General features: G+C 44.6%; 2 protein-coding genes across 3 annotated transcripts in view; one reads left to right on the forward strand and one right to left on the reverse strand.

The window, feature by feature from the left end:
• RPN2 (ribophorin II) overlaps positions 1-10,290 on the forward strand; it is a 99,616-nt gene extending 89,326 nt beyond the window's left edge. Inside the window, exons 10-17 of the mRNA XM_009883681.1 lie at positions 521-612; positions 1,487-1,601; positions 2,277-2,471; positions 2,995-3,081; positions 3,642-3,737; positions 4,854-4,929; positions 5,832-5,961; positions 9,924-10,290. Of these exons, the coding sequence (XP_009881983.1) occupies positions 521-612; positions 1,487-1,601; positions 2,277-2,471; positions 2,995-3,081; positions 3,642-3,737; positions 4,854-4,929; positions 5,832-5,961; positions 9,924-9,933 (801 nt within the window). The 3' untranslated portion in view covers positions 9,934-10,290. The remainder of the gene's footprint in view (positions 1-520; positions 613-1,486; positions 1,602-2,276; positions 2,472-2,994; positions 3,082-3,641; positions 3,738-4,853; positions 4,930-5,831; positions 5,962-9,923) is intronic.
• Positions 10,291-13,486: 3,196 nt separating this feature from the next.
• Positions 13,487-17,672, reverse strand: GHRH (growth hormone releasing hormone). Of its 2 annotated transcripts, none has more exons than XM_009883472.1 (6): positions 17,579-17,672; positions 16,618-16,749; positions 15,625-15,729; positions 14,882-15,019; positions 14,478-14,537; positions 13,487-13,574 (listed from the first exon to the last, which is right to left on the reverse strand). In XM_009883472.1, exons 1-6 carry the CDS (start codon positions 17,656-17,658, stop codon positions 13,550-13,552), a joined length of 540 nt encoding a protein of 179 aa, XP_009881774.1. In that variant the 5' UTR covers positions 17,659-17,672; the 3' UTR covers positions 13,487-13,549. The 2 variants fall into 2 exon arrangements, with proteins under 2 accessions (XP_009881774.1, XP_009881782.1); XM_009883480.1 differs by having other exon boundaries at positions 14,441-14,537.
• Between the last annotated feature and the right edge of the window lie 8,954 nt (positions 17,673-26,626).

Here is a 26,626-nt window from a genome sequence, read left to right on the forward strand (position 1 = left end):
AGGAATGCTTTGGATTTTGCCTGCTGGTAGTAAAATCAGCAGAAACCTGTTAGGCTTTAGGAGCCAACAAAGGCATAACTGGTTGCTGTCCAGAGACCTCTCTCGTCTCAAATGTCTATCCCGTAAGCAGAAGTACATGTGCATGTGCAGTTTTAAGTTGTATTATATGTGATGGAATCTTTAATAGCTAGTTTCTGCTAGTTTAAAAGGAAAACTAGTTGGATCTGGATAGCTGCCCTTAGTTGGACTGTTCCATTAAAAACAGTTCTCCAAGCTCCAACGTGACTGAGAAACTGGTGTCTTCCGAGCTGGCTGCTTCTGCAGGGAGGAAGGGGATGGGTTGGGGTTTGAGACTGATGCAGGAGCCTTGTTGGAAGGTAAATTGCTGTAGATACTTCTGTTCAGTTCAGGTTCCCTCTTTGGGGAAGGGGACAGAAGAGCTAAAGCTTCTGCAGTGAATTTAACTGTAATTAGTATATGTAGAGTGCCCTGAGTAACTTTCTGTTGTGCTTTGTTGCAGCTGAAAGTAAAAGTTTCCACAGAAGTTGGGATTACCAATGTAGATCTTTCTACTGTGGATAAAGATCAGAGCATTGCGCCCAAAACAACCAGGTAAAACAACTCGGGGTGTGTGATCTCTTAATGGGCAACTCTGGCTCTAGGCTGGAGGTCTTCTGAGCTTTACCTACTTCAGCTAAAGCAAAGGAATGTTGTATTGGAATAACTACAGAGTTATACCTATGCTGTTTCTCTTAAACCCGTGTGTTCATTTGGAGAATACTGATTATTTTTGTAGGTGGTTTTCCTTAGTATTGAAGCACTAACAAGCCAGGCAACCCAAGTCTTCTCTTCCTTTGTTGGCACCTCTCCATAGCAAAAGCAAGTTAGAAGAATTGTGTTAATTTTGGTATTATTGGGGTTTGGTAGAGATGCTCTAAAGCAACGTATACACTCCATTTGGAGGCTGTGGCTGTACCATTGCTAGGTGTACTTGAACTTAATGTAATGAGTTTTATAACTGACATCAGTTGTACAGAATGTGACTTAGCTTGCCCAGCCTCACTGAGGCCCCTCTGTGTGTGTTGACACAGCCTTCCTGTGCTGAAGTTTGAGTGTCTGTTTTTTCTGTTCTGCTGCTGTCACACCTTTGGTTGTAGCATAGCCTTGGCTAAATGGAATGTGGGGCGTAGTATTAGCAAAAACCTCCTTCTGCTGTTCCTTTGAATCTTACAACAAACTACTGTTTTACTTGAAAACGGGCCAGGTATGTAGCTCACAAAAATCCTTCTAAAAATTCCATTCATTTCTTTTCATTAGATTTATGGTGGAAGAGAAAGATGTGCTAGTTCACCTGACTTATTGAAAAGATAGCTCATCTGTGCTTGACCAGACTGCAGTACTGCTAGACAGGCTTGCATGCCTCAGCTTCTTTGAATGCCAGACCTTCTTTTCGAAGATCACCTTAGTTCTGGTTTTTTCCTCCTAGGGTAGCTTACCCAGCCAAAGCCAAGGGCTCCTTCACTGCTGACAGCCATCAGAATTTTGCTTTGTCCTTCCAGCTGATAGACGTGAACAGTGGAGCTGAACTCATCCCTCACCAGGTTAGGACAAATTTTTGCTATTGATGTGTCACTGAGATGTTCCGTCTTGAAGCATCTGAGATGACAGTTGCTCTTGAAAAGATTCGATAGACTTTGAGAAGCCTTATGTTTCTGACAGAGTGTGAAACATCACTGATCTTGGTAAATGGAAAGTGGATTCACTTCATTTCTTTGGGCTGTATGTTAAATCATGCCTCTTCTGGCTCTAGTTCTGTGTCTTATTTAACTCAACAAAGTGAGTGCAGGTAGTCTGCACTGTAAAAGCACACTTGTGATTTTCTTTTAATATAGATTGTTTGCTGATTGTCCTGGCTTGATAGTCAAAGTCCTTGAATTTAGACTTTCTTTAAATTTTTTTTCCTGTATAAAATAGAAAAAAAGGTCGGGGGGACAACAAGAACCATAAATGCATACATCCCTATTGTTTTTGCTGTTGCACATGCCCTGTTGAGTAGCATTCAATATATTGCCTTTTACCCAAGTGGGCCACTGGACAGTCTTGATCCTGTGTTTATGTAGTTACTCAGAGACGTGGAACTAGACACCCGGGCTGTCAGTTTATACTCCCAACTTTTGTTAATGTTGTGCTTTTTGATTTGGGGATAAATCTCTCATTTTGCTGACATTTGTAAACGCACTGAGATATTCCAGAAATATTACTATCTTTCCTTTCAGACTTTTGTCCGACTTCACAACCAAAAGACTGGCCAGGAGGTAGTGTTTGTTGCAGAACCAGATAGCAAGAATGTATACAAGTTTGAACTGGATACCTCTGAAAGAAAAACTGAATTTGACTCTGCCTCTGGTACCTACACTCTTTACTTGATAATTGGAGATGCCACTCTGGAAAATCCAATCCTGTGGAATGTGGTATGTAGCTGGAAGTGTGGTAGTGTGGTTTGAGATTACTGGCAGTCTAACAGGAGGGCATGGTACAGGCTTGGAAGAAAAAAAGCTCAAGTGTCTTTGTTCTTTATAGTGAACCAGAATCCTTTTGGCCATTTATAGACTCTAAGTTTTGCTGTTCATTTTAAGTTTTTAAGTTAAGCATCAAAGCAACACTGATACGAACATTCGCTTCATGTGGTGGAACAGCAACTTCAGAAGGTTATGGGTTTGATTGTAATTTCACAGCAAGCACCTCAAGGTTTAGTCTTTCTGTGCTTGCTATGCTGGAAATAAGTCTAACTTAGTGAGGGGTGAATGGCATTACTGCCTCTGTTGAGGAGAAATTGCTTCTTAAAAATCTGGTGTCTTTTTCTTGGTTTCCTTTAAAAATCATTTCAATTGTAGATTTACAAACAAGGAAATAGGCTACAGTAATGGAGTAGGTTTTATAAAATTTTTAGTACATTAAGATCCAACTTCATGAAGCTCCCTGATTTCATTTCAGGCTGATGTTGTGATCAAATTCCCAGAAGAGGATGCGCCATCCACAGTCCAGTCCAAGAACCTTTTTGTTCCCAAACCTGAAATCCAGGTAGAGTCAAAATCAAAAATTATGTGTGGAGGTGGGAGGCTAGTCCTACTAGTACTATTTGTTCTCATTGTAATTTATTGTTGAAAAGCCATCTCTCATTAAAAAAAAAAAAAAGTACTGTGTAAGTAAAGTAATTGAAGGAAGACCAGAGTTACTGCTTAATGGAAAGAAATGTGTTGCAGTCCTCTGGAATATGAATAAATAGGCTGCATACTACCTGTGAGAGAGCAACTGGTGTCACTGAGAAGATTCAAACAGTTAAGTTTGACTAGATAAGCACCACAGAAAGCTCTCTGGTCTTCATTCCAGCCATCAGTGCTGATGACAAGCTAACAAGTGCTTCTGTGAGTGCAAGGAAAAGTTAACTGTGTAAGAGATCAAATGTGCAGAGACTGGAATAGACACTACTTTAAAGAGTCAGTCTTTGCCTTAAGAGGAATGTTTTATCATCTAGAGGAACATCTGGGAACAGCACCAGGGCTGCAGCTGGTCCTCTGGGGATCTGAGTAGCTGCTCTGTTGGAATACTCCTACTTATGAGTTGGTTTTGTTTGTTTGCAGCACCTCTTCAGGGAACCTGAGAAGAGGCCTCCCACTGTGGTATCTAACACTTTCACAGCATTGATTCTCTCCCCTCTGCTTTTGCTGCTCATTCTGGTGAGTGAACTGGGCCACAGAAGAAGAAAATTTTTTCCTGTGCAGTCCCAGGTCCCTTAGGAGGTTGGCCAGCTAGACATTGTATTAAAACCCTTGGTTAATCATGACCAGCACAGCAGTGCTGCAGTTGTAGCTAGCAAATGTCAGCACAGGGCATTGGTCTGGTATTGTTTCTTTCTTAAACTGTTGGGGGTTTTTGAGTTTATAGTCAAAACAGCAAAACGCTGCTGCCAAGTAGAAGTAGGTGGGGTGAGTTTCTTCAGTGTGCTTCTGCTAGGGATGTTGAATAGCAGTGGGCAGATTAAGTTATAACTAACATTAGACTTCCACAGGTAAAAAAAGTAGTGATTCTGTCTCACGCTTAATATATTCATCACATCTGTGTTACTTGATCCTGTCAGATTCCCATTTATGGACATAATTGGTATTTGTGTGTCTGTCGTTGAAAAATCTACTACTCAGTGTGTCATCAGATCAGTGTTTTGAACTTAATGCAATACAAAAGTCTCATCTGCTCAAGTTAAATTACTCCTTATTTGGAGGATGAAACCAATCCCTTGCTTGGCAGGAATTTCTCATTAGTCTCGCTGAAAGCTGGTATTTGGATAGTCATGTCCACTGGTCTCTGGAGTTCACAACATACATGTTGATGACACTTTAATGAAAAATCTCATTGCTACTGCTCCTGTTTTCCATCCTTCATGCCCTTCTCTTGTGCTCTAAAAACTGAAATTGTTTTTATGAGCACACGTCATGTATCTGTAGCTGTTCTTTTGCTGAGTCCAGAACTAAAACCTTACCTTTTTTTCTCTTTTTAATTGAAATTAATTCAGATGGATAGAAATAGCAATACCCTCTCATCAGTTTAAGATAATTGAGGAACTACCTTTGGTCAGTCAGAAGCAGCAGCAGAAATTTCACTAAAGGAGCTCAACAGTGCTGTCTTTCACAAAATTACTCTGTCCTTTTGTAGTAGGAAACAAGTGCTTCTGTAGAGAATACACTGTATTTGTTGAAGAACGTAAAGCAAACAAGCTTGAAAGATACTGAAGTTTAAAATAAAAGCTCGTGTTTACAAGGGTCTTGTAACTCAGGTTTTGTTTCTTTTCCTTCTAGTGGATAAAGATAGGTGCCAACATCTCCAACTTCAGCTTTGCTCCCAGCACCATTGTTTTTCACATGGGACATGCTGGTAAGTGTCGGAGGCTTTCTGCTTTATTTGACCTCCTCACCTGAGAGTTACAGATGAGAGCCCTGGCGGTTAATGGGCTTGCGGTCTATTAACTGTAATGACATAATAGCATAACATTTGTTCTCTTGTTTTCATCTGCCTTCCTGCTTTTCATGATTGTTAATATGGTGATAAACCTGTTTTGGCCATCAGCTTATAACAGCGGTCATTATCCGGGCTCTTCTCGCACACCATTTAACTGTACTTAATAGAACTTCTTATTTCTAGGGGTCACACTTTCTTGATTGCGTGTTTATCCTTTGTTAGCAGGGAGTTTCTGTGGGGATTGAAACCTGCGGGACTATGGTTTACATCTTTTCTTTAAAGCTGTGAAAGCTGCTCTTTTTCTTTGGCTGGACCAATATTTTTTTTCATCAATTTTATTGCACCCTTAGTTGCACAGTTATTTACTGTCTTGACAGAATTTCAAAAACATAGCAGGCTAGGAGAACACTGGATCTACTGTTTCCCAAATGATAGTGCCTTGCTTAATCTAAGCCAGTTTTCTTGGAAGCTTTGTAAAGCTGTAAGCTCCTACAAATGTGCAAAGTTTAATAATGTCTGTTGAAATCCAGAGTATCCTTCTCCTTTTAATAGCCATTAATGTCTCTAGTATATCCATAATTTTGCCACAAGAGGGTTGGTTCCAACCTCATCACATTTTTCTCCAGTATGGAGATCCAGACGCCGCCTTCCCCTGGCAGTAATGTATAGTCTTTAGGTCTGCCACTTCAGAGCTTTAAAGATGAGATAGAAACCCAATGCTTAAGCCTGGCAGTATACCATAACGATTGTTCTGAGGATAACAAATGGTTGGTCTTTGAAATGCAGTTTCAGCTGTGGGCTCTGTCTTATTTTCACAGCAATGTTGGGACTCATGTATGTCTACTGGACTCAGCTCAACATGTTCCAGACTCTGAAGTACTTGGCCATTTTGGGTGGCGTCACATTCCTGGCAGGCAACAGGATGCTGGCTCAGAAAGCGGTAAAACGGTAAGCCAGGGATGGATGCGTTGGTGGGAGCTGCTTTTAAAATCAGTGGGGAGGAGAGCACATTGATGCTGTCATACCAGTAACTGATAGAGTAATGAACACTGCTTTTGGTTCCTGGATCTTGTCTGTGGGGATGGGCTGCTTGGTCCCTCTTTCATGCCTGTTCTCACAATAAGGGCTTGAACTGACTGGGGCAATGAGCTGCTCTCACTGAGACACAGCTAACTGCTCCTTCAGAGAGAATGGTCCACGTGGCTGCTTGCTGAAGTGACCAGGCCCACAGAGAAAGCAAAGGGTACGTGTGTTTTGAAATGAGGAAACCCACATTTGGCGAGGTGCATTCACTGACAAATGTGTTTTACTGCATGATAGATCAAGCTCTTACAATATTGATAGATAATGAAAGCCACTATAAATGTAGAAGGAGCCTAACTTTTCTGTAGCTGTGCTTGTGAAATAAGTTTTAAGAGGAGGAAGGTGAGGTGGGGGTGTCTTACTGCTGTCTTCCCTTACCTAAAGGGAGATCATAGAGAAAGGGGAAGCAGATACTTACCGGAGATGTGCAGCAACAAGTGCAACATGGGCGAGCAAAACCAGGGAAAACTCTGGTAAATGTAAGGGATACAACATTAATTTCTGTACTGGCACTGGACTGATTCTTCACACTTGTGTCTTCTGCCACGTGGTGTCTCGTGAATGTGCCGTGGCTTAGGCAGCCTGCAGGCAGTTTGCTGACCCAGGCTTCCAACACAGTGCGTTAATTAGAGGTCGAACCATTCCCTCTCCTTCACTTCTGCCACATGGGGTTTCCATGTGAGACTTAAAATTTAGCTCTTTTGTGCTAATGTAGACTTTGGCTTTGAAGATGATCTTACTGACCTGCTTTGCCATCAAACCTGTGCTTTTCTTACTTTCCCCTTTTTGAGCCACTAGGAGTTGTTTATCCTTGCGTACCTAGTTGCATAGATATCCCTGGGTTCTCACTTTTTTGATTACACTGTATTAAAACCAGGACAAGAGGTGTCAAAACCCACAAAAATACCATTTTCAGGGCTTTTGCATTGATTTGTTGTCTTTAAAACATCTCTACTTGCATGGCTGTAGCAGGGGAGATGGTTATCGTAATTAACCCTTTCCATAACATCCTCCCAGCTTTCTCAGCCTTTCTCCCTTGGATGACCACCCGTCTCCACTGTGGCGCTTTCTCTGGTTAGCGTAACAGTTCCTACTGAGATTTTGTTGCCAACAGGGCTATGTTATGTCATTTAACAATATTTCCTTTTTAAATTAAAGAGTAATGATAAAATCATTATTAATTACAGATTGCCTAGGATACAGATTTGGGGGGAAAAAAGAATACAATGACGCTTACTTCTAAGTGTCTTCGCTCAACCAGGTCTTCTGTTAGCACATAAATGCAGGTGGTTGGTTCCTACTTCAAAACACTGCAGGGGGTGTCTGTATGCTTTTTCACTGTAAATGACATGAAGCTGCAACTACAATGGCAAATTTGAAAGTAAAACTTCTACCTTAGGCTAAAGTTAAACCCTTTGTACATGACTTTAAAGTTCAAAAAGACATCTTTTTGTTAGCGGGCTGCTAGCCTGTCTCAGATGTTGAAGTGCAGTGATAATTAACTAGATTGCACTTTGAGGCAAAGCTGCTGTTCCACTATGGAGGCAGCTGGCGGGCGTGGGAAGGGGACTGTATAAACCATCTTTTTACAGAAGTTACCAGAAGGCCTGGTTTTGCTTTTTGCGTTGCTGTCACTGGCTCTTGTTCCTGCAGCAGGGCTGCTTTCCTCCTTCGTATCTTCTCTGAACCTTTCTTCCTTTCTCCTTTTGGCAGGATCGCTGCAGAGCAGAGCAGTAGGTTGGCAAAGTATAGAACGCTGCGGTAAAAGGGGGTTTTGCTAGTGACCAGCTCTTCTAGAAGTAAGGGCCTTTTTGGAATTCGCGTTTCCTGGGCATGCTGCCTGTTTCATTGCACATCATCTCTCACTCGTTGTACAAAAAAGATACCTGAGCTGAAGCTGCTTCCTTCCAACATTGGTTATTGGGCTTTAAGTCAGTCCTTGTGTGTTCTTGACTAAAGCTGTGTTTGCATATTAGCAGCATGTGTCCTCTGAGACTAAATTCCCTTTGTGTGATTTCCTTAATCATTTGAAGTCTGTATGGTAAAATGTGCACATGTGAATATGCTGTCTTGGGCACGAAGCAGCTATCAAGTGATGAAATAAACCTAGTTTAAGCAGTATTTTTCCTGTAAAGAAATTATTAGTAATGTCAGCTGGAGGAGAACATGAGGAGAATGGCTGATACCTGCGCCGTTTCAGCTGCCAGGCGCTCTCACTGCCGAATTATATCCTCACTTGGGGTGGCAAAAGCCCTGTGTGCAGCAGAGCGAGGTCAGCACCACCTCATTCAGCTGAAAACACGACCCAATCCAGGGTTCACCCTCCCATTAGACTGAACTGGTCGTGATGGCTCGGTCAGCGGCGTCAGCAGCAGCCAACCCCCTCCATTCAATACCATCATCTGATAGGTCTCCATTATCATTTACCAGTGCAAAGCCCTTCATGTCCTTGCATTCTGAGCAGGTACGGTCCCAGTCTGCGATAGCCACAGTGGCGTAGGAGGCAGGACTGCCTGCCACTCTGCGTGCTGCCCAATTCTGAATGTGCGTGTGTGGCTTCGTTTCTCCTTCAGTGCAATGTTTTATTTTGGGGAAGGGAGAGAGCATCTGGGACAAGTCATGTGATGAGACTGAAGTCACTGTACAACGTGCTGCACTGGTACATCTCGTGAGCGTCTGCTTTCTCTCATGTTCGTAGTCAGTGCTCCAGGCGCGCACACAGAGTGTGTTGAACGGAGCTCAGTTCTTGTGGTGCGAAACAGAACCAGCATGGGTGGCCGTGTCACAGAAACCATGTGCGCTGTGTATAAGCTCCTGTCTGCAGATCAGATAGTATGGAAGATGGTTTCGTGAAGATTACTTACGGAGAATTTGGCATCATGTCCCATAGAAAAACACCCTGTTACTATCTCTTCTTTCCCTGGAGTGTTTTGAGGTATTTGAGCGCAGAACAAGCTATGACAAGGAACTGGAGGGGAACTGGAGAAGGCTGTCGCTTGTTCTGCTAAATGAATGCTGGCTGCATCCCAGCTGTGTTTGCTGGTGCTGTTCTGCTCCCTGGATGCTTCTTTTTACCATAGCTTTGGGCCAGTTGTTTTCAGCGTTTTAGTGGCCTGTAATCAAACGCTTCATGAGTGTGTTCTCCACAGCTTGCATGTTTTCTGTTTCTCAGCCTGGTATTTTAACTCCTTAATTCCCCATGGACTGTGAGTAATCCTGGAAGATCTTGCAAATAACTTACGATCCACAAACCGCAAGTTAGGTTTTGCTGCCGTGTGCAGTTACAAGCATTTGGCCTTAGTGTTGGGTTTTCTGATGCCCCGGGTATGTCAGCCAAGACTGTATTGTTACCAGCTTCTAGGGCTGGACTGTCAAGTGCTCAGCATCCGTAGCTACGCCGGTGTCTGGCATCTTGGTGTCTTGGCACCCCCAAAAAAGGTGGGTCTGCTGTACCTACTTCATTTTCTTGGGATGTGAAGATCTTTTCTTTGTGTTTACATGGACCAGCTGATTCCAAGTGGATCGATTGGCCCTTTTTAAAGTAGAAGAGCGGGTAAGGCACCTGCAGGCTTTGCCTTCAGCCCTGCTTTTTTGTTCTGTTCTGTATTTTACAAGGCTCATTCATCCCTTTTGCATCAGAAATTAACTTTCATTTTGTTGACCATTTCCATCCTCCTTGAATTCAGTCCTCTCTTCCACTGCAGTACTGGTTTTATCACTCTCACAAACTTCCTTTGAGAGAGAATTAGGGGTCTGGGGACACTTTTACTGGGCAAGGAAGTGCTTTGTTGGCTGGAAGAGTTAATTTTTTGGGTTTTTCTTTCCAGGACACACTAGTACGAGAAGAACAGAAGAAATGGGGAAAAACAAAGCAAATGCCTTCAGAACAGAAGTGAATAAATAACTGAAAGGCCTGAAGAAGGAAGGCAGAAGCAGACTTTTTTTTTTTATATTGTCAAAAGGGTGCCAGTTATACTTTTTTAAAATCTGATTTTCATTGTTGTGTTCATGCTACTTGTGCTTTTCATACGAATCCAGAAAATCCTTTCTTCTGTGGATTTCCCCCCCCTCCTTTTTCTCCCAGGACATTTGAATTTCCTTTAGAAAAAGAGGAAGAAGAAAATATAATTCTGCCTTTCCCCAGGTGCCCTCTCCTCATCCTAAACGATTTGTGAATAAAGAGGAAAGAATGGTCCTGAATTTTGTTTTTTTGGCTGTCTCAGAGGCTCTGATTGGAAGTTGGGCTCACATGAGAATGAAAAGAGCTTTTTCTGGTGGGTAATTTTGTGTATGAGTCACTGCTGTGTGAAGCTTCCTGTTCTTTCATGTCCTTTCCCAGAGGGACATGTTTATTGGGGGGGACTTCCCACTCCTGCCTGTCCCTTGTGTGACGCGGTCATCTGCATTTCTCCGCTGACGGCTGTTCTCTCTGACTTCAGGATGGCGCCCGGCAGGAGGGAGCTTGGGCAGGAGGAGTGCTGGGGGCCTGACCCTCGCGAGGAGCCAGCAGTGGTGCTGGTGTGTCTGGCCCTGGTGGGTTTGGTGGGTCCCTTGAGTGGGTTCACTTTCTTTCCAGCCTCTGGAAGTAACCTTTTCACTCCAAATATGAGTTTGATTGAGGTTATTGTCTCTGTTCTTCTATGAAACAGAATGGCAGGAGTCTGCTCGTTGCCATGTGGCCACATTTGAGTTATTTGACCTCTAAGCAGACTTGGGCTTTGATGGTGACACCGATAGTAATAATCAAAGGCCAAAAGCTCCTGATGAGCAACTTCCACATGGGAAGCTTAACAGTTGCTCCCTCCTGTGCATCTCTGTGTTGGCTCCTGTTTGTCCCGTGTCAGACTAGTTTCTTTAAAAGCCTTTTGGCAAAGGAACTTTATCCAATGTCTTTTGGAGATCCAAGAAAATGATATCAACCAGCAAGCATGTGGATAAAGGGTGTGGAGCCAAATCCTCCAAAGAACCTCACATGTGTGAGACATGAGTCCACTTTATAAAAGCCATCTTGCCGCTTCCCCACTGCAGTTGTTCACACTTAGCTCACTGTTTCTGTTCTTTGTAACAGTTCCCACCCCTTTGTTCATTGTGAGCACTATACTGGATGCCATAGAGGTTTAATGAACTACTACTTTGACCTCCTCTGCACTCCTTCAAAAAACTGATCTTGTGCTGCATTCAAGTCCCCTGGGACTAAAGGAGTTTTAAGCAAGAAATATGTAAGTTACTATTTGTAGTGTTTTGCCCTGGAATTCTTTTTCATCCAGTGAGTTCTTTATAAGTGAGCAGTAACAAAATATTAAGCTTATCAGCTTTGTTTTATAATTATTATTTTTTTTTTACTGATGCTTCATGCTAAGACAGCACTTTCCCTGTGCCTGTAGAGCTCTGGCACATTATCCAAGGAGAGTACAGATGCAAAAAGAAAACCATGGAGTGCTACTGTGATGTTTCTTCTCTAAGCTGTGTGTGTTGCTATTGATTTTCTACCTCCTTGGCTATGCATTAGGAAAGGTTGGTTTTATTCTTTTGGCCTTTTGTTCTTCAGACATTTTCTGGTTTGCTTAATTTGTTTTTATATTTAATCTCCCAGAGTTAGAGCATTTGTTTCCTCATTTTGACACAAACTGAACTTTCAAAGGAGTCCCTTTTATTCTAAATAGCTGCACTCACCCAGCTGTTTGATCATGCAGACTTAGGTCTTTCCAAAGTGTTTTTGATAGGTCTTTTGATTTTATTGGGAGTATCCAATCGAGTATTTGCATATAGCTTTTATGCCACTTAACAGAATTAAATTTTTTTTTGCTACCACATTTACTTACTACTTTAGGAAGCTGCTTTTTTTTTTTTTTTATATAATTCGGTTTCTTGGAGCAAGTAAGTCCTAATGGCTTCAGCTGTCTTAGTTGTTACAGGACAGGTGTGCAAACACATTTTTAACCAGGTCCACTCAGGTGTTTTTTTCTTGTGCGGGTTCTCTGTCCAGCTGTACCGTGAAGCAGAAGGATGGCTTATGTCTGGCTGTGACAGCTGCCACCGTGCGCAAGGGTAACACATTACCCATTAGTGCGCTTGCTGCTGCCACAGCTTCACTGATCTCCCTCAACATCCCCTCGTTGCTTCCAATCCTGCTGGGCAGTTAGTAATATTTTCATAGTGCTAGAATTGTAAAATGTGATCAGAAAGAATGGAATCTATAGGGATTTGGTGTAAGTATGAACTCATTTCCATGCGTGCTGGAACCTGCCATCCTAAAACATGGTCACCCATAGAAAAATGAGATGGTATCTACTGCAGACTATCAAGGAATTGTTCGGGTGCAAGGAGGGATGATTTCGGAGCCCTTAATGTGTATTTGCTTGCCACTGTGTTTCCAACCTGGTCTTGAGTTATTGGTGCTGGACCTCGTGCCTTTGTTAGCACAGCTCTGAGTCGTCCTCTGTGCACTTTACTGCTGTCTTTGAGTGACATCTTTCATTCTGGGCCCAGAATCAAGAAACTAACATCTCAACAGACAAAGAGCCATCTTGACCTGCTGTTGGACAGGTTTATTTAGAACAACTTTTATTTCCCCGCTGACGATGGGAAAGCAGACCCCATCCTGATGTTATTTACATTTCTGAAGACATAATTATTACACAAACAATAGGAGAATTGGGGTGATAGGGAAGGAAGTAGCTGTATGAGATCACTGGCTTAATAAATTACTTCTCTGAAAACATTTACAGTTGTAACTCTAGCCACGGTGGAGTTCAGAGCCACTGGAGGCACGTTGAATTAAAACATAGTGACAGCGCAATCTGATGCACAGGGATCTCCTTTAACTCTTGCAGAGCAGAGCTGTAGCTTCAGTTTGAACACCTCAAGGCTGAGCAGTAACTGTAGCTGAGCTTTTTAGCATTCAGTTTTGCTGCCAGGGCTCTGTATCGAGGAACTAGACAGCAGCAGCCCACAGTGGCATTTCTAATGGGTGGTAGACGTGTGGATTCATGTCTTACCTCACCCAGATCTGAGCTCTGTGTGTGGTTGTGCCATCAGCATCTATTTAGAGGAGGCTGTAATCAATTTACTGAGTTGCCTAAAGGTGCCTTTTGGTGGCCTCATGTTTATTAATCAGGCCCTCAAATAGAATGATGACTTGGCAGAAATTTTGCTATGCTTCGTGATTTGAAAGCTTTAATTAGTAGACAGTATGTCCCCAGGATTACAAGTGTACTGGTTGTTTTATCTTTGTATGTAAAGCAGCCTGAGGTTAAACCACAGAGGTATTTTTTTTCCTGATTCAGTACACACACCAGTATTTAGAAAGGGGTGTTAAATTGTAAAGACTGAAGTCAATTAAGTGGTGGATTAGAACTGTGTTCCTTTGAACAGATCTGAGGAGTGTATGCATCAGTTTCCAGCTGGTCACATCCGGGAATGTCTTCATTGCTGTGAAGGGCTTACTGTACAGTTAGATCCACGAGCTCTGAATCATTCTAGACAGAAGCAGGAGGAAAAGAGAATTATAAGAAAACTTTGTGAGGGCACATAGAAGTTTTTTCATTCTTTGGAGGCTTTTCCTAGCTCACCCTATTTGTGAAAAGGTAATGAAGTCAGCATGGCAAGAGAGATGCTGAAATGCCACACTCTCCCAGCTGAATCCACAGGCATGATTTATGTAGTTCTGGTCTTCCCTCCCCTCCCCAGCCCCTTTTTGTTTAGTATGCACACAGGTCTCTCCACACCCCTTTATACTGTGTCGGCTAGGGCTGGACAGGCTTGGTTTCTACCGGACAGAGGAGTAAGATGAGGTTGCTTCAAACAGGGCAACTGACATTTGTACAAGTGAAGGTATTCCCAAGGATGGACTGTCTGCTGGCTGTCAGTCCTCCAGGGCTGGCAAGATTTAAAGAGTAATTCAAGTTCCAGGTGACTACTTTCAGGAGTGAGGGGTACAGAAAACAGTAACACCTCCTCTCTGGTTCAGTGCAGAGAAAAACTGAAATGTCCCAGGGATCTAGAGGCAGGTTCTGCTCTTGAGGGACTTTGTCTGCCTTTAGCCTAGCTCAGACACTCAGGCACACCATCTCAGGTAGCTTTACAGGGCTGCTTTTGGTGCTGCAAGCCTGTTCCCAGACATCCACATGCAGCTTCACAACACTCATGGTCTATCTGTTCAGGCTAACAGGACTTTAGGTACTTGACAAAATTGATTGGGAGTTTTTCCCCCTTAAATCACAGCAAGTGCCCCTTTTCATGGACAGCAGTGGGAGCTGACTGTGCTGAAGGAAAGCCTTCAAACTGCTTAAGCAGTGCAGCAGCAGTGTGTTATGTACAGAATTTAGTGGGAAATGGTACTCACCAGAGCATGGGGAGATGAAAAAGGGAGAACTATTTACATGAGCTTAGCCAAGGTGCTGGGCAAACCTTCTAGCCGACTGCTGTTGATGTCCTGAGGCCTGTGAAAGAAGAGAATAGGGCAGTGATGGCATAGTTGGGATTGAGAGAGAAATTCTTTTTTTTCCACTGCTGTTTTACTGAATTATGGCGTTGAGAAGACAGCACAATGATATGGTGCTGTGTGTGGTGTGGGCTGGCTCAGGACAGGCTGTTCCTTACCTGCACCCTACTTGCCTGCGTAAGGGAAGGGCTGGGTTATGGGGTCAGGTAAGAGATTCATTCTTTCCCTGAGCATACCTGAAAGATGATACTTAATCCAGTAGCTTCACATCTGGAAGCCAGACAGCAATATTGTCTTGTCTTATTCCTGCGGTGAGCGGATAATGAACTGATTCCCACCTACCTTTGATTCTGCAGCATGGCTCCCAGGAAGTCCCTTAGTACCATCTGTTGGTGGTAGCGGCTGTCCATCAGGATGCTGTCAGACTGGCGCCTTGTCAGAAATTCATGCACGCCTTCTCCTGGGTTGTTCTCACTGCTTCTATTATGCAAAGATGAGAAACATCTTTGTTTCAGAGATGCTTTTTAGTCCCTCGCTCAGTTCGGCTCAGGCTGAGCAGCACAGCAAGGGAACCCGCTGGGTCTGAGCCTAGGGCTGTTGCGCTTAATTTCAGTAAGAAATTGATCAGCTGTATTTGCTCCTGTCTTAGAGAAGGGATTTCAGCTGGCTCGCATCTGACTAGTTGGTCTTATTTAGTGGCAGTCACTAATGTATCTAGCCAAAGCTACCTGAGTGGTGGTGGATGGGCTGCTTTCTGTGTTCAAACAGGGATAATTTTCCTACCAGTGAACAATCATTGCAACTACTATTTGCAAATCTTACTGCTTGTTGATATTACGGCAGAGCTCTCAGCTGATCTGATGCCTATAGCCTGGGAGGAAAGGATTAATTAGACTGCTTAATGATCGTTGTGATTAGGGGGATCCGAGATATAGGGATGCGGGATGGCCTTTGGGATGTGGAACAGCAGGAGAGGTTGCTTCTGTTGCAGTGGAAGGCAGCTATTTCTGCTACATGCATGAAAGAAACTGCCCAGTGTAACAAGCAAAACATTAGCCCTAGGACAGCAAAGCGCTGTGGCTTACCCAAGCCGCTTGCCAATGATGGTCTGTAGGAATTTGCGGGCGGAAATCTGCCCCAGGAATTTCCGGTAGTTGTCGGTGAATATGGCATCAGCATGGCGCTGCATCCTAGGGGTGAAAGACAAGGACAAGGTGTACTCTCTGAGCTAGCAGTGAACCTTCCAGGAGAGAAAGGGGTGTTTCAGATGGCAAAATACACCAGATGTAGCACTGCTGAGATCAAGGGCAGGAAAGCACAGCAAATGCCTTTTGGTATCGGACTGCATCAGTGTTGAAGGGTAAAAGGATTTGAGGGAGCTCAGTCCTTACGTGGAGGCAGCATGCAAAATAAAATGTCTGTTAATCAGTATCCACACTAAAACAAATAAGGAGAACTGCCTGCAGACCAAATGGGTCAGAGAACCAGTGGAAAGGAGGAGAACCACAGGTTGGGAGAGGGCAAAGCTGGAGCTGTGACATTCCTGTGCTCTGCAGCAGCACTGTCATCTCCTGGGAGGGCTGTGTCTGGGATGGGATGGCAGGAGCCTCCAGCAGGTCGTTAGACTGTGGTTAAACCCAGGCTCCCAAAAATCCACAGGTAAGGGAAGCACAAGCTGCTTGGGTGGTCCCACTGTTGTAAGGATGAATCCTCTGCTTCAGACAGAGATGACCATCCTTCATCTCCTGGCAGGGGTGGAAAGGAGAGGCTCTAACAACAGTACAGATGGATTCCCAGAGCTAGGTGGAAAACTGTTCCTGGCAGGAGTGCTGGGTGTGTGACCCTGCACTTGTCAGTGCCTCCCTGCTGCTGCGGGACAGCTCTGAACATGGGTGATGGTGAGAGCTGACAGTCCCAGGCTTCTGCTGCGGTTGCAGGGCTCGGCTGAGTTCTCCCTCTGGAACCTGCACTTTGTGGTGCTGGTGGGACTAAGTGACCTGCTGGTCTGTTCCTGGGCTGGGGGAAGATCGTAATCAGCATACTTTTACTGCAGCAGGGCTGAGAGGTGAGGTACAAACCTTTTCTCAGTGGGGTCTGTTAACAAACCCTCCTCATCTTGATCTTCCGCCGAGGGGTTATGGCTCTGCAATGGGCGGCTGTGCTGTAGCTGGAAGTTCACGGCCTTGCCAGCAACTGGCCCTGGGCTGTACCTGCAAGACAAACCCAAGGCATACTGCGAGACGTGCTCAATTGCAAGTCAGGGATCAGTCTTCTTGATCACTACTCCCTGTTCTCCTGCTTTTTCTTTCTCCTTTTGCCATGCCCATCTCATCAGTAACACAAGTGTTGTCCATCATTCTCCCCAGCTAGAAACTGCCCTGAAGCTATTTCAGCAGTGAAAAGATGGTTGATAGAGCTGCCTCAAACACACTTTCCCCTCCCTGAGCTCCCAGTGTCCTTGAGCAAAATTCCAGTAATTCTGGTATTGTTATGCCATGGCTTTGGCACAAGTCAAAAGCATTTTCTATGGGACATTGCGAATCCAGATTATAGAACCCAGCGCTCAATTTTGTGCTTCCATTGATTTGTAGAGGTAGGAAGTAATATTACAACTTATAACAGTCAGCAAGGAAATACTTGAAAATATTAATAGGCAGCTGCTAAGTTCATGTACTAAAATACCTGCAGTTCTGATTTCAATGCAGGTAGCCTACAGGCACAAATTTTAATCAGTGATGGAGCTGGAGGTGCTGCCTGCTTTGGAGACTGCCAGATTTCCCTTTATAGGACCACGCATTCAATTCCAAAACCAACTGCTTGGGCTGAAATCTTCCATGTCAGGTGCCTGCCTTCTTTGGAAACCGCCCCTAGGCTAGCGGTGTACCCAAAAAAATGGGTAAGGAAATAGGCTTACCAACTCACAAACAGTCCATCTGGCTCTCAGAAGTGCTGGCAAGCTTAATTTGGCACGTGCTTATTTTGCACAAGGTCAGAGATGGGCAGGGAGCGACAGCGTGGATAAAACATTCATTAGCTTACCTGAGAGCTGGGTAGAGAGGAGAGGAGATGGAGCATGCAACTAAATGCAGGAAGAGGAGCAGAGTGGCCTTATCCAGCATCTTCCACTCTTTGGGGACACCTGAAAAGCAGAGCAGTCTGAGTCAGTGGCAGTGAGATGCTCAGGGCCAGGAGGGGAGGCCAAGTGCCGCCTTTGTGTTCCCGGTCCCCCTGCTCGGTCATTGGCACAAAGGGACTGGAAGCGTGCCTCTGCGTTTATGGTTATGGTGCTTCCCAATGCAGAGATGTCTTGACGTGGCAAAGTCTTTGCTAGGGCGTGCAGTGGCTGTGTGTGACCCCTCAGGGAGCTGGTGTGTCCCTTGGGTCCAGAGGCAGGGCTGATCAGGAGGGTTTCACATTGTGGGACCTCCTTATTAACCTGTCCCCCTGCGGTGGTTGAAGGAGAGTTCTCAGCCTGGGATAGCCCTGGGGACCACTGCACGGGCTGTAAATTCCAGTGGAAGAACACCTGGATGCCGCAGGGCAGCAGTTAGCAGGGGTTGCCAAAAGCAGCCTCTGCCTGCGCAGGACCATCTGTGACTGGCCCCTGGGACCTCTCCTGCCCTCTGCTCTGCCGGGGACGTGTGTCTGCCCACATGGCTGTACGGCACGGGTCTGTGCATAACAGCTGATTGGACTGCCTTGCTGGCTGTCCAGAGATCAGGGAGAAACAGGGAAATCCAAATAAAATTCCTGGGCAGAGGGGTAATGCTGGCCTGGAGGTAACCCTGGCAAACCCATTTATCAAAGGCAACAGTGCTGAGCTTGGTTAGCTGAACAAAACACAAACTGCTCCTTCAGTTCTTGTGCCTGGGGAGAGGGGGGGCTGAACCAAAAGACATCCCTTTGGGAGAGCTGAACTGCCGCTGTGTCGAGAGGAGCCCCTGCGCAGCTCTGAGCACCAGCTTGGGTAGAAGGTGCGATGGACCTGAGCCGTGTGTGTCTGCCCTCTGACAGACGGCTGCTGAGCATCGTGTCCTGGGGCTGGCTGAAGTGCTGCGAATGGCTCAGGACTGAGTCGTCTGAGGTCGCACACCCTCGGGAGCTGAATGCAATGTTTTTGTCATTGGAAGTGAGGGACAGTAGGAAGGTATTTCAGTGAAGGCTCTTCCTAAGTTTTGGTTGAAAGCGATTGATCTATTGCTCAAAAAAGATTCTTTAAGAATGTGATAGAAATCTTTAAAATAACCAAGTTTGCCTGTTCCCTGTCTTATTTTAGACAAGAAAAGAGCAGAAAGATGTTTGATCTCTGGAAAAGGAAAAAAAAACCCTCTAGATTTTTTTTTTTTTAAAACCACTTTTCAAATGTATAATAATACTTTTTTGCAAAGTGCAGTTTCCAAATGGAAAGGTTGGGCTTCTAATTTCCCAAGCAAACTTTCTGAGCAGTGGTTTTTACAGATGATCATGGCAGGAGAGGGCCCATTCTGATGGGAAACATCAGCAGTGAGCTCTGGTTTTCTGCTCGGACATAGCTGCCCACTGTCCTGAAAACAGATCAAAATACTGGGGGGGAAGCTAATTAAGAACCGATGCTCGTGCAAGTGGGTCCAATCTTGATACCGCGGAAGCAAATAACAGAATTAGTGGCAGTGTCACAAGTGGACGGGCAGACATGGGAAAAGGCAGTGCACTAAGAAATGGTTTTTTTAATCACACATTCATTCTCAGCCTGGTCCCTGTTTCCAGCTGCTCATGTTCCCAGCTGGGGGACCAGCAGCTTCCTCATCTGTTCCCCTGGGAGCAGCGCTGATGCTCCTGGCTCCGGCAGAGCTTCTTGTGAACTTATGGGTGGCATCCCCTGCCTCCAATACCTGGTCTCTTACGGAATCGCACGGACCCCTCAGAGAGTCGAGGAATGCTCAGAAGAAGCAAAAAAGTGACTTTGAGAAAGACTTACAGGGCTTCTGGTTTTAGAGCAAATTTCCTGCCTTTTTCTCCCCCCCCTTTTTCATTTAAACTTGAAAAAGCATTCCCTGTTTGTGCCTCTCCCCTAAATATCTCCAAGACAAATCCCCAATCAGATCTTTCTAGACAGAGGAAATTATCTAAAGCATCTGTCAGAGGGTACCAGGAGACTGTGGCACCAGCATCTATAGGGAGTGCCAACCAGATTTAGTCAGTACCAGGAAAGCTGCTATGTGAGCTGAGAAGTGAAATACCAATGTAAAAGAAAACCTAGCCAAATGTTGTGTGCTTCCTTTTTCTTCCTAGGATACAGCCCTGATTACCACTTTCTGTATCTGGTTTCTCTTCTTTGAATGCTGGGGTTTTCTCCAGAATCACTATTTTGTCCCTTTGAGATTTATTTTTTTTTCTTTCTCTACTATTAGTTTCTTTGCAGTGTTTTTTTCTTTTTTTCTCGTTTGTTTCTGGCTTTCTTCCCCTGTCTTGCTTTGTCTTCTGTCCCTTAACTACAGTCTGCTTCTCAGCCCAGCTTTTGGGGCACTTCTGTCTCCTTTTCCCTCGGGAAGGAGTCTGAAATGGAAGTCCTAACCCCTTCCCAGAAGTGTCTGCTATTTCGGAGGAGAAGCCGGGGAATTGAAGTCTCACCCTGCATACAGGCAGCCTGACAGCTCTGCAAAACCTTGTCACCTTCGAAATTCTCCCGAGGTGAGGGACATCTTACTTTCCATTCTGGGAGCATGTGAAAAAATTATTAATAAATAAATTCCCCTTAAGATGAAAAGCTTTTAGCGCCATTCCAGCAGATAAAGCATAATAGCTTCGTTCCATCCTGTGCAACGCTAACAGCAGCATTGTGACAATGATGTTGGAGAGATGGGGTAACTATCTCTTACTGTTTCTGAAACCTTAACCCGATCAGTCTTAAAAATACCACTATGTAGATGAAATGAAGCTTTTACTGTGCCTGCGGTTTTATAAAGTTCAGACTTTTATACAATGAAATACTACATTAGAAAAGCAGAAATCCTTTTAAGTGCCTTACTCTGCCTCGTTGTAGCTGGCTTTGCGTTATCTATAACACACCGTTGTGTTTCTCCTCACACTTTGGTTTGGCTCAAACACAGTTTTACTGATGGGTAAGTAAAACGGCATTCATTTTCTAGGGTAAAAGGGACTTGCATCGGTATAGCAAAAGAGGAAAACTGTGCTACAGCTAATAAATGTCTAACGTGTTTTTACAAGGCTCGTCTGTATTATAATTCTATTGATTTGCATTTATCCTATAGTTCAATTATTATTTCATTCTATAACTTGGTACCAAAAGATCTTGTATGGTACAAAGGATATTGTACCTGGCAAAGCTAATTACTGATGCCAGCTTTGATTGCATTTCGGTGTAATTTAATTGTCTCAAATTTCCAGATAGACGTTATCTTGTTAAATGCATATACAGAGACTTGCACTTACCGTTCCCTTAGAAAACAAGCGCTTCCTAGATCGCCTCCTGCTCAGGTGTCTTCTTTCCCTGTTGCAAATAAAACTTCTTATTCTCTAGAGCTGCTTCTGTGAGCCCTGCTGGGTCTGTCCCCTCCGCGCAGTGCCTGGGCAGGACACGGGACGCGTGCTGAGCGGGGAAGACACTCTCGGATCTCCCTCCAGCTGTCCTCTGGCTGCCAGGGAGGTGCATCTCCTCTTTTTATACCTGTGCTCCCTCAGGAGTCCTGTGGGCTTCTACGCGTCAGAGAATCAATTATCCTCCTGAATTTCAAAGGCTGTGTTTAGCATCCTCCTTTTTGTGTGTGCAAGGATGCAGGCAGGGAGGTTGTGGGCAGAGGGTTATGCTTGTAGTTGAGGGTCATTTGCACGCTTTTGTCTTTATCGTTCAAAGAGTGAAGAGCAAATAATAACAACGATAATCTGGCAAAGTGAATGACAAATTTGCTTTGCAAGGTAAACTTCTCTTTGCATTTTTTCCTCCTACTCCACAATGAGAGAGAGTTAACCATTAATACTTTCTCGCACTGCCTGCTCAGGAGGGTTTATCTTTTTGCTATTTTCTTTTTCTTTGATTATCAGCCTTTTCCTCCTCCTTTGTTACTCACACCTGCCAGCGTTAGCAGGGCAGTTCATGCTTCAGTCCCTCGCAAACATCACAGCTTCATATCAAGCACACAAAGCAGCTGGGGAGCCCTGCTCCGTTCATGTGCTCGGGGAAAAAGGCGAGGGTCTTCCCTGGGGTGCTGCATGCGCTGGCAGCTGTTTTCATTCCTGGAACAAGGTTTATGAAAGCCCCATTAAAAAGAACACATAGCCTTGGTGACACGAAGACCGGGACAGTTCAGAGGAGTTAAAAATGAGGTGCCAGCATGAGTTCCACCTGCCAGATTTTTAGTATTGACTTTATTAATGCCCAAAATTGATGGGGACCCAGACCTTCCTGTCTCAGAGCTTGCGTGACTCGATGCTGGGAAGAAGTTTCAGCAGGTGAGATGACTCATATCTGCCTACTGCCGAATACCTTGCCTTGCACCAGAGCACTCATTGCAGCTATTGGTGGCAGAGGTGGATTGTAGGGAAGGACGGTGCATCTGGTGTGCACATGGACGCCTGCGTGTGCAGGGGGTCAAAAGCATTCAGCACTGGTCTAACTCTCTGCCGTTGCCTCTTTGCTTCTTGCTGAGGTGAGAAATCAGCACTGTGAATATGGCTCACTTAGTGAGCCTTCCAAACTGTGGGCTCTCAGTAAGCAGTAACCAACCATTTGGAAAGGCTTGAGTGAGCTCAGCGCACCAAATGACTCTATGGTGTTAAATCACAGTTGCTCTATACCTACACAGATGTGCACCGACACCTTTGGGCTCTCCCTGCTTTGAGTGCTCCAAGAGCTCGTGTTCCCTTTGGTATCAAATCAGTACCAGACCACTTTGCAGAGAAATAATGAAAAAGGTTTGAACGGACCAAAACAGGAGCACGAGCTGACCCTGAACTGAGCAGCTGACCCTTCTAGTGGCATCAATAAACAGAACAGCAATGTGAAGAGAAGCAAGAACTACTGCCTTCCTCCAGTTAAAAACAAAAATGGCACCAGCCTGTTCATGGGGAGAGGAGCTGATGTGCAAACTAGGCAAGTATATCACTTGTATCATCTACTTGTGAACACCAGAGAAGGGGATTTCTGGGTAGAACAGAGCAGGTTTTCCAAAATATCTCTATTGGTGTACACAGCCGTGCGCTGTCTCTGCAAACTGGGAAGGTTTTTTTGTTTGCTTTTTTGAAACAATCTGTTCGTGTTCTCTCATGTGTGAGGCCAGTTGCACCAATTTTTCAGCATGAATTATTTTTCTTCCACTGTCTTAGTGCTACACTGGCTGAACAGATGAATCAGACCATGTTGTTAAACCAGTCGAGAGCCTATGCTATTTCAAGGTATTATCCTATAGCATGGTTTTGAGCTAATTCTCCATCTGCCTGGCCCATCGCCTTACACAGAGCTGCTGTGAGGTACTGGGCAATATCTCTCAGATCAAGGGAAAACAGTCTATAATTGACTTGTTTATAGCTGCCTGCTGCCCAGCTTGGATTAGGAGGGCTGTGATCCACATTCATATCTCAAGTGAACTGCATTCAAAGAAGGCTATATAAAGCTCCATCGTCCTCGGGGTTTCCCTGCACTGCCTGGATTGGGTTCCTGTCATGTACAGCTGGACCCAGCTGGAGGCAGCAGCAATTTCTAAAAACCCTCCAGGCTCTGTTGGGTGTATACAGCTTAGGAGTTCTGAAATAGCATAAATAGAGCTGCTTTTCTGTCCCTGGGATCTCCCGTCCTAGCTTTAGTCAAAACCTTTGTATCTTACCAGGGCCCAGAAGGGTTATTTGTGGAGCTCCTCCACCAGACTCCTTGAGCTCTCCCTCTGGCTATTGAGGCTACTTCTGCTGCAGCAGAAATGGCTCTGATCTCCACTGCTGCCAGCAGTTCAGCCGCGGCTTGAGTCCCACAATGGGTGCTCTGGCTGCTAACGGCTCTGGATGAAGATGCTACAGACTGTGATAGGATCCAGTGCTGTTTGGAGCCAGTTTTGCATCCATTTGTGTTGCACTGTATATTTGAGCTGGCAACTGTGGTCTTTGTTCTCGGGGTCATTTTTTCAGTAGGGTAGTCAGACAGGTAGAGCTGGTACCCCCTGCAGGCGCAGGAGGGTGGCTCTGGCTGCAGTTCTGTACTCCTCACAGCCCTGAGAGCCACTCTGTGCGTATCAGTGGCATCCAAAGTCTAAATGTACTAGTTGTGTGACAGCATTCCTCATGGGAACTTCATTTTAGGGGTAGTATCAGTAATAATTTGTCACAACAGATGATAAACTTGTTTTGCAAAATGAACAGCTTTTTCTCTTTAGAATATCTCTTGATTTGTCCCTAGAACCACCCCCATTTCTCCCCACCTTTCCTCCCTACTGCGGCTAGTGTTGTCAGCATCCGCTGGCTCCCAAAACAGGTATGGAACACTCAAATTACCTCCCACAGATCATCTCTTCAGATTAGCAGTGCACAGTGGGTAACTGTCGATTTGTGCTCTAAACCCAAGACCACACCAGTGCAAGCCCGATGGAGCCTATGGCCAGGTACGAGCTGTCACAGGTACCTTCTGCAGCTGGAACTGCTGGGTTTCGGAGTCACATCCATGCAGACCTGAGCTCCCAAGGGTACTTGGGTGAAGCACACCCCAGCTAGTTTTATTTCAGTGCCAGTCCGTCACTGACAAAGGACACAGTGTTAGGATCCTGCAGCAATTTCCCAGATATTGATTTCCTCTTGGCTTTACCTCCTCCGGTCTCCATGCCATGCTTTAAAAAATTGCCCCTGTCTTTTCCAGGTGAGCAACTTACAGCTTCAGATAGGCTGAGCAGAATGTGAAATGGTGCTGCTCACCTTGTGAGGTTGGAACTAATGACAGTAAGAAGTAACTCATCAAATGCCAAAAAAACCATTCCATTTTCTCAGCTATCGAAAGATTTTCTGCACTTCTCCAAAATGGCACAAGAGGGTGGCTGTTGGTCCCCAGCTTCTCCAATCCCTACCACTCCTGAGAGAGCGCCGCACAACTGTTCTCTCTGGTTTTCTTTTACTTGCAAGATGTGGTGGTGACTAACTTATCGCAAATGCCCAAACAGTAAATTAAACAGAACTGCCTAAGATTAGAAGTTATATTTTTTGCCTAGGTTTGCCATCTTAGAGGGCACATTTTGGTTCAAATTTCTTATCCCAAGTGGCAGAACTAAGGCACATTATAAATAAATTGATCATCAATCATTGAATTACATTGTTCATTAGTGGTGTGTACACAGTATTTTTCATTCCTAAGTTCTTTGCAAAAATGCAATCATTTCTGTGGAAGGCAAGCAAAGAAAAATGAGATGAGAAAGACAAGATTTGGCCTGTGCTGCCAGTTTCTTCTAAGGAAGAAGCAGAGGACCCAAAACTTAAACCCAGCAGGTGTGGTGAGACTGGCCATTAGGAAATTATATGAGACTTTGTCCTTCCAAGGTGGAGAAAACAAGTGCTGGTATTTGGATCTTCAGATCCTCCAGACTCAGTCCTTTGAACATCAATAGATTTCCAGGGGAGAATTTTCCCTTGAGGAATTCAGATTGGTAGGAAGCTGAATATAAACTTTTATCAAAATAATCTCAAGGAAGGAGTTCCTCTGGATGAGAACACAGTTTGCACTATGAGAATGAGTCTGAAACAAGGGATCAGATTAAAAATAGACAAAATAAATCAGTAATTCAAAATGTGCAAGAAGTGCTATCAGAAAGGACTGTCTCACAGTGTTAAAAACCTGCTTGAAAAGCCTACTTAATCTTCAAACATTAACGTATCACTGAGACTACAATAGAACAAATGGCACCAGCCTGTGAGATGTGTATCTGTCAGGAAGCCTGATGAGCTCTGCGGGTGAGATCCACTTATAGAGCCTGTACCTGTCTGGGTCTGTTTATTTCCTAGCAGAGCTGCTGGAGCATTTCAGCATTGCCCAAGTGAACTGCCAAGAGTTTCAGCCAGATGTCAGCAGATTACACTCAGCTGTAGGTTTGAGAGTTACTGGTTCCTGAATTTCTGGCTCTCTAAATACCATCTCCTTCCTCTTCCAGCCTCAGCAGACAGAGCTCAGGTGCCAGCAGTGAATCTCAGTAATTAAGGAGTTTGTCTTTGGTCTTGCTGCTGTTATTTCAGTTTGGAAAGGAGCCTTGGCTGGAAGGTTACACAGCACGTTACAGCCAGAATCAATGAACAAGGCTTCAGTCCTAACCCTGTCACTGACTCGCAGCAAACAGGCTCACAAAGGTCCTTCAGCTGCTGATTCTTAGGTGCCAGTGCCCCACTTGAGGACCCAACTCCCAATTTTTGGAAGCACGGAGATCTTCATACTCTGGGATGGAGAGGCAGTGTAGAAAAAGGGTCTGTGAATGCTCACCCTCTGCACAGAGAGCTCTAGTGTCTACCTCAGTGACCCCCCCTTCCCATCAGAGCAGGCTGGGTGTTGGTGTACATATTTTCTGTGACTTGGTTTCCCATCAGAATCCAAACACTGCTATTGCTGCTCACCTTGGAAAAATGCTTTGAAAGCTTCTGATAAAAAACAGAATTTGAGTGAGATGTGAGTGAGATGTGTTACTGGTATTGAGAAAGTAAAATGTAGTTTATGGAGAGGGAGTGAGGAAGGTCACGTTTCCAGTAAGGGCTGAAAAATGAAGGCAGTTGTTACTAATTTTTTCCTGGCTGAATAATAATATGCAACCTGAGGATGAGAAGACCTTGGTGCATAAGGATATGGTGAACATGCAGTGCATGATAATAAATAGATCTCACTGCAAAGACATGCAGGAACTACTGCAATGCAATCCAAAGAAGAAATGTAGAAAGGACTCAAAAAATCTAAGGATGATTTGGATTTGGAGAAACACTTCATGCCTGAGCTCTGTCTCTACTTTGAATTGGGTGCTGACAAAATTGCCATTTCCGCTTGTTGAATCTATTTTAGCTTTGAAACCCACTCACATCTCGTAGGCTTTGGAAAAGTCTTCCTTTTTTTTTTAATAAATAGCTTCCCTTTTTATCATTTCA

The sequence above is a fragment of the Charadrius vociferus genome, unplaced genomic scaffold, assembly GCF_000708025.1.
Source record: "Charadrius vociferus isolate BGI_N301 unplaced genomic scaffold, ASM70802v2 scaffold320, whole genome shotgun sequence".
Lineage (NCBI taxonomy): Eukaryota > Metazoa > Chordata > Aves > Charadriiformes > Charadriidae > Charadrius > Charadrius vociferus.

Coding starts and splice junctions, on each gene's coding strand:
- GHRH (XM_009883472.1), bottom strand. CDS start 17,658: ATGCTGGATAAGGCCACTCTGCTCCTCTTCCTGCATTTAGTTGCATGC. Junction 16,750..17,578: donor CCTCTCTACCCAGCTCTCAG/GTAAGCTAATGA, acceptor TTTGTCTTGCAG/GTACAGCCCAGGGCCAGTTG. Junction 14,538..14,881: donor GCCATGCTGCAGAATCAAAG/GTAGGTGGGAAT, acceptor CTTCTTTCACAG/GCCTCAGGACATCAACAGCA.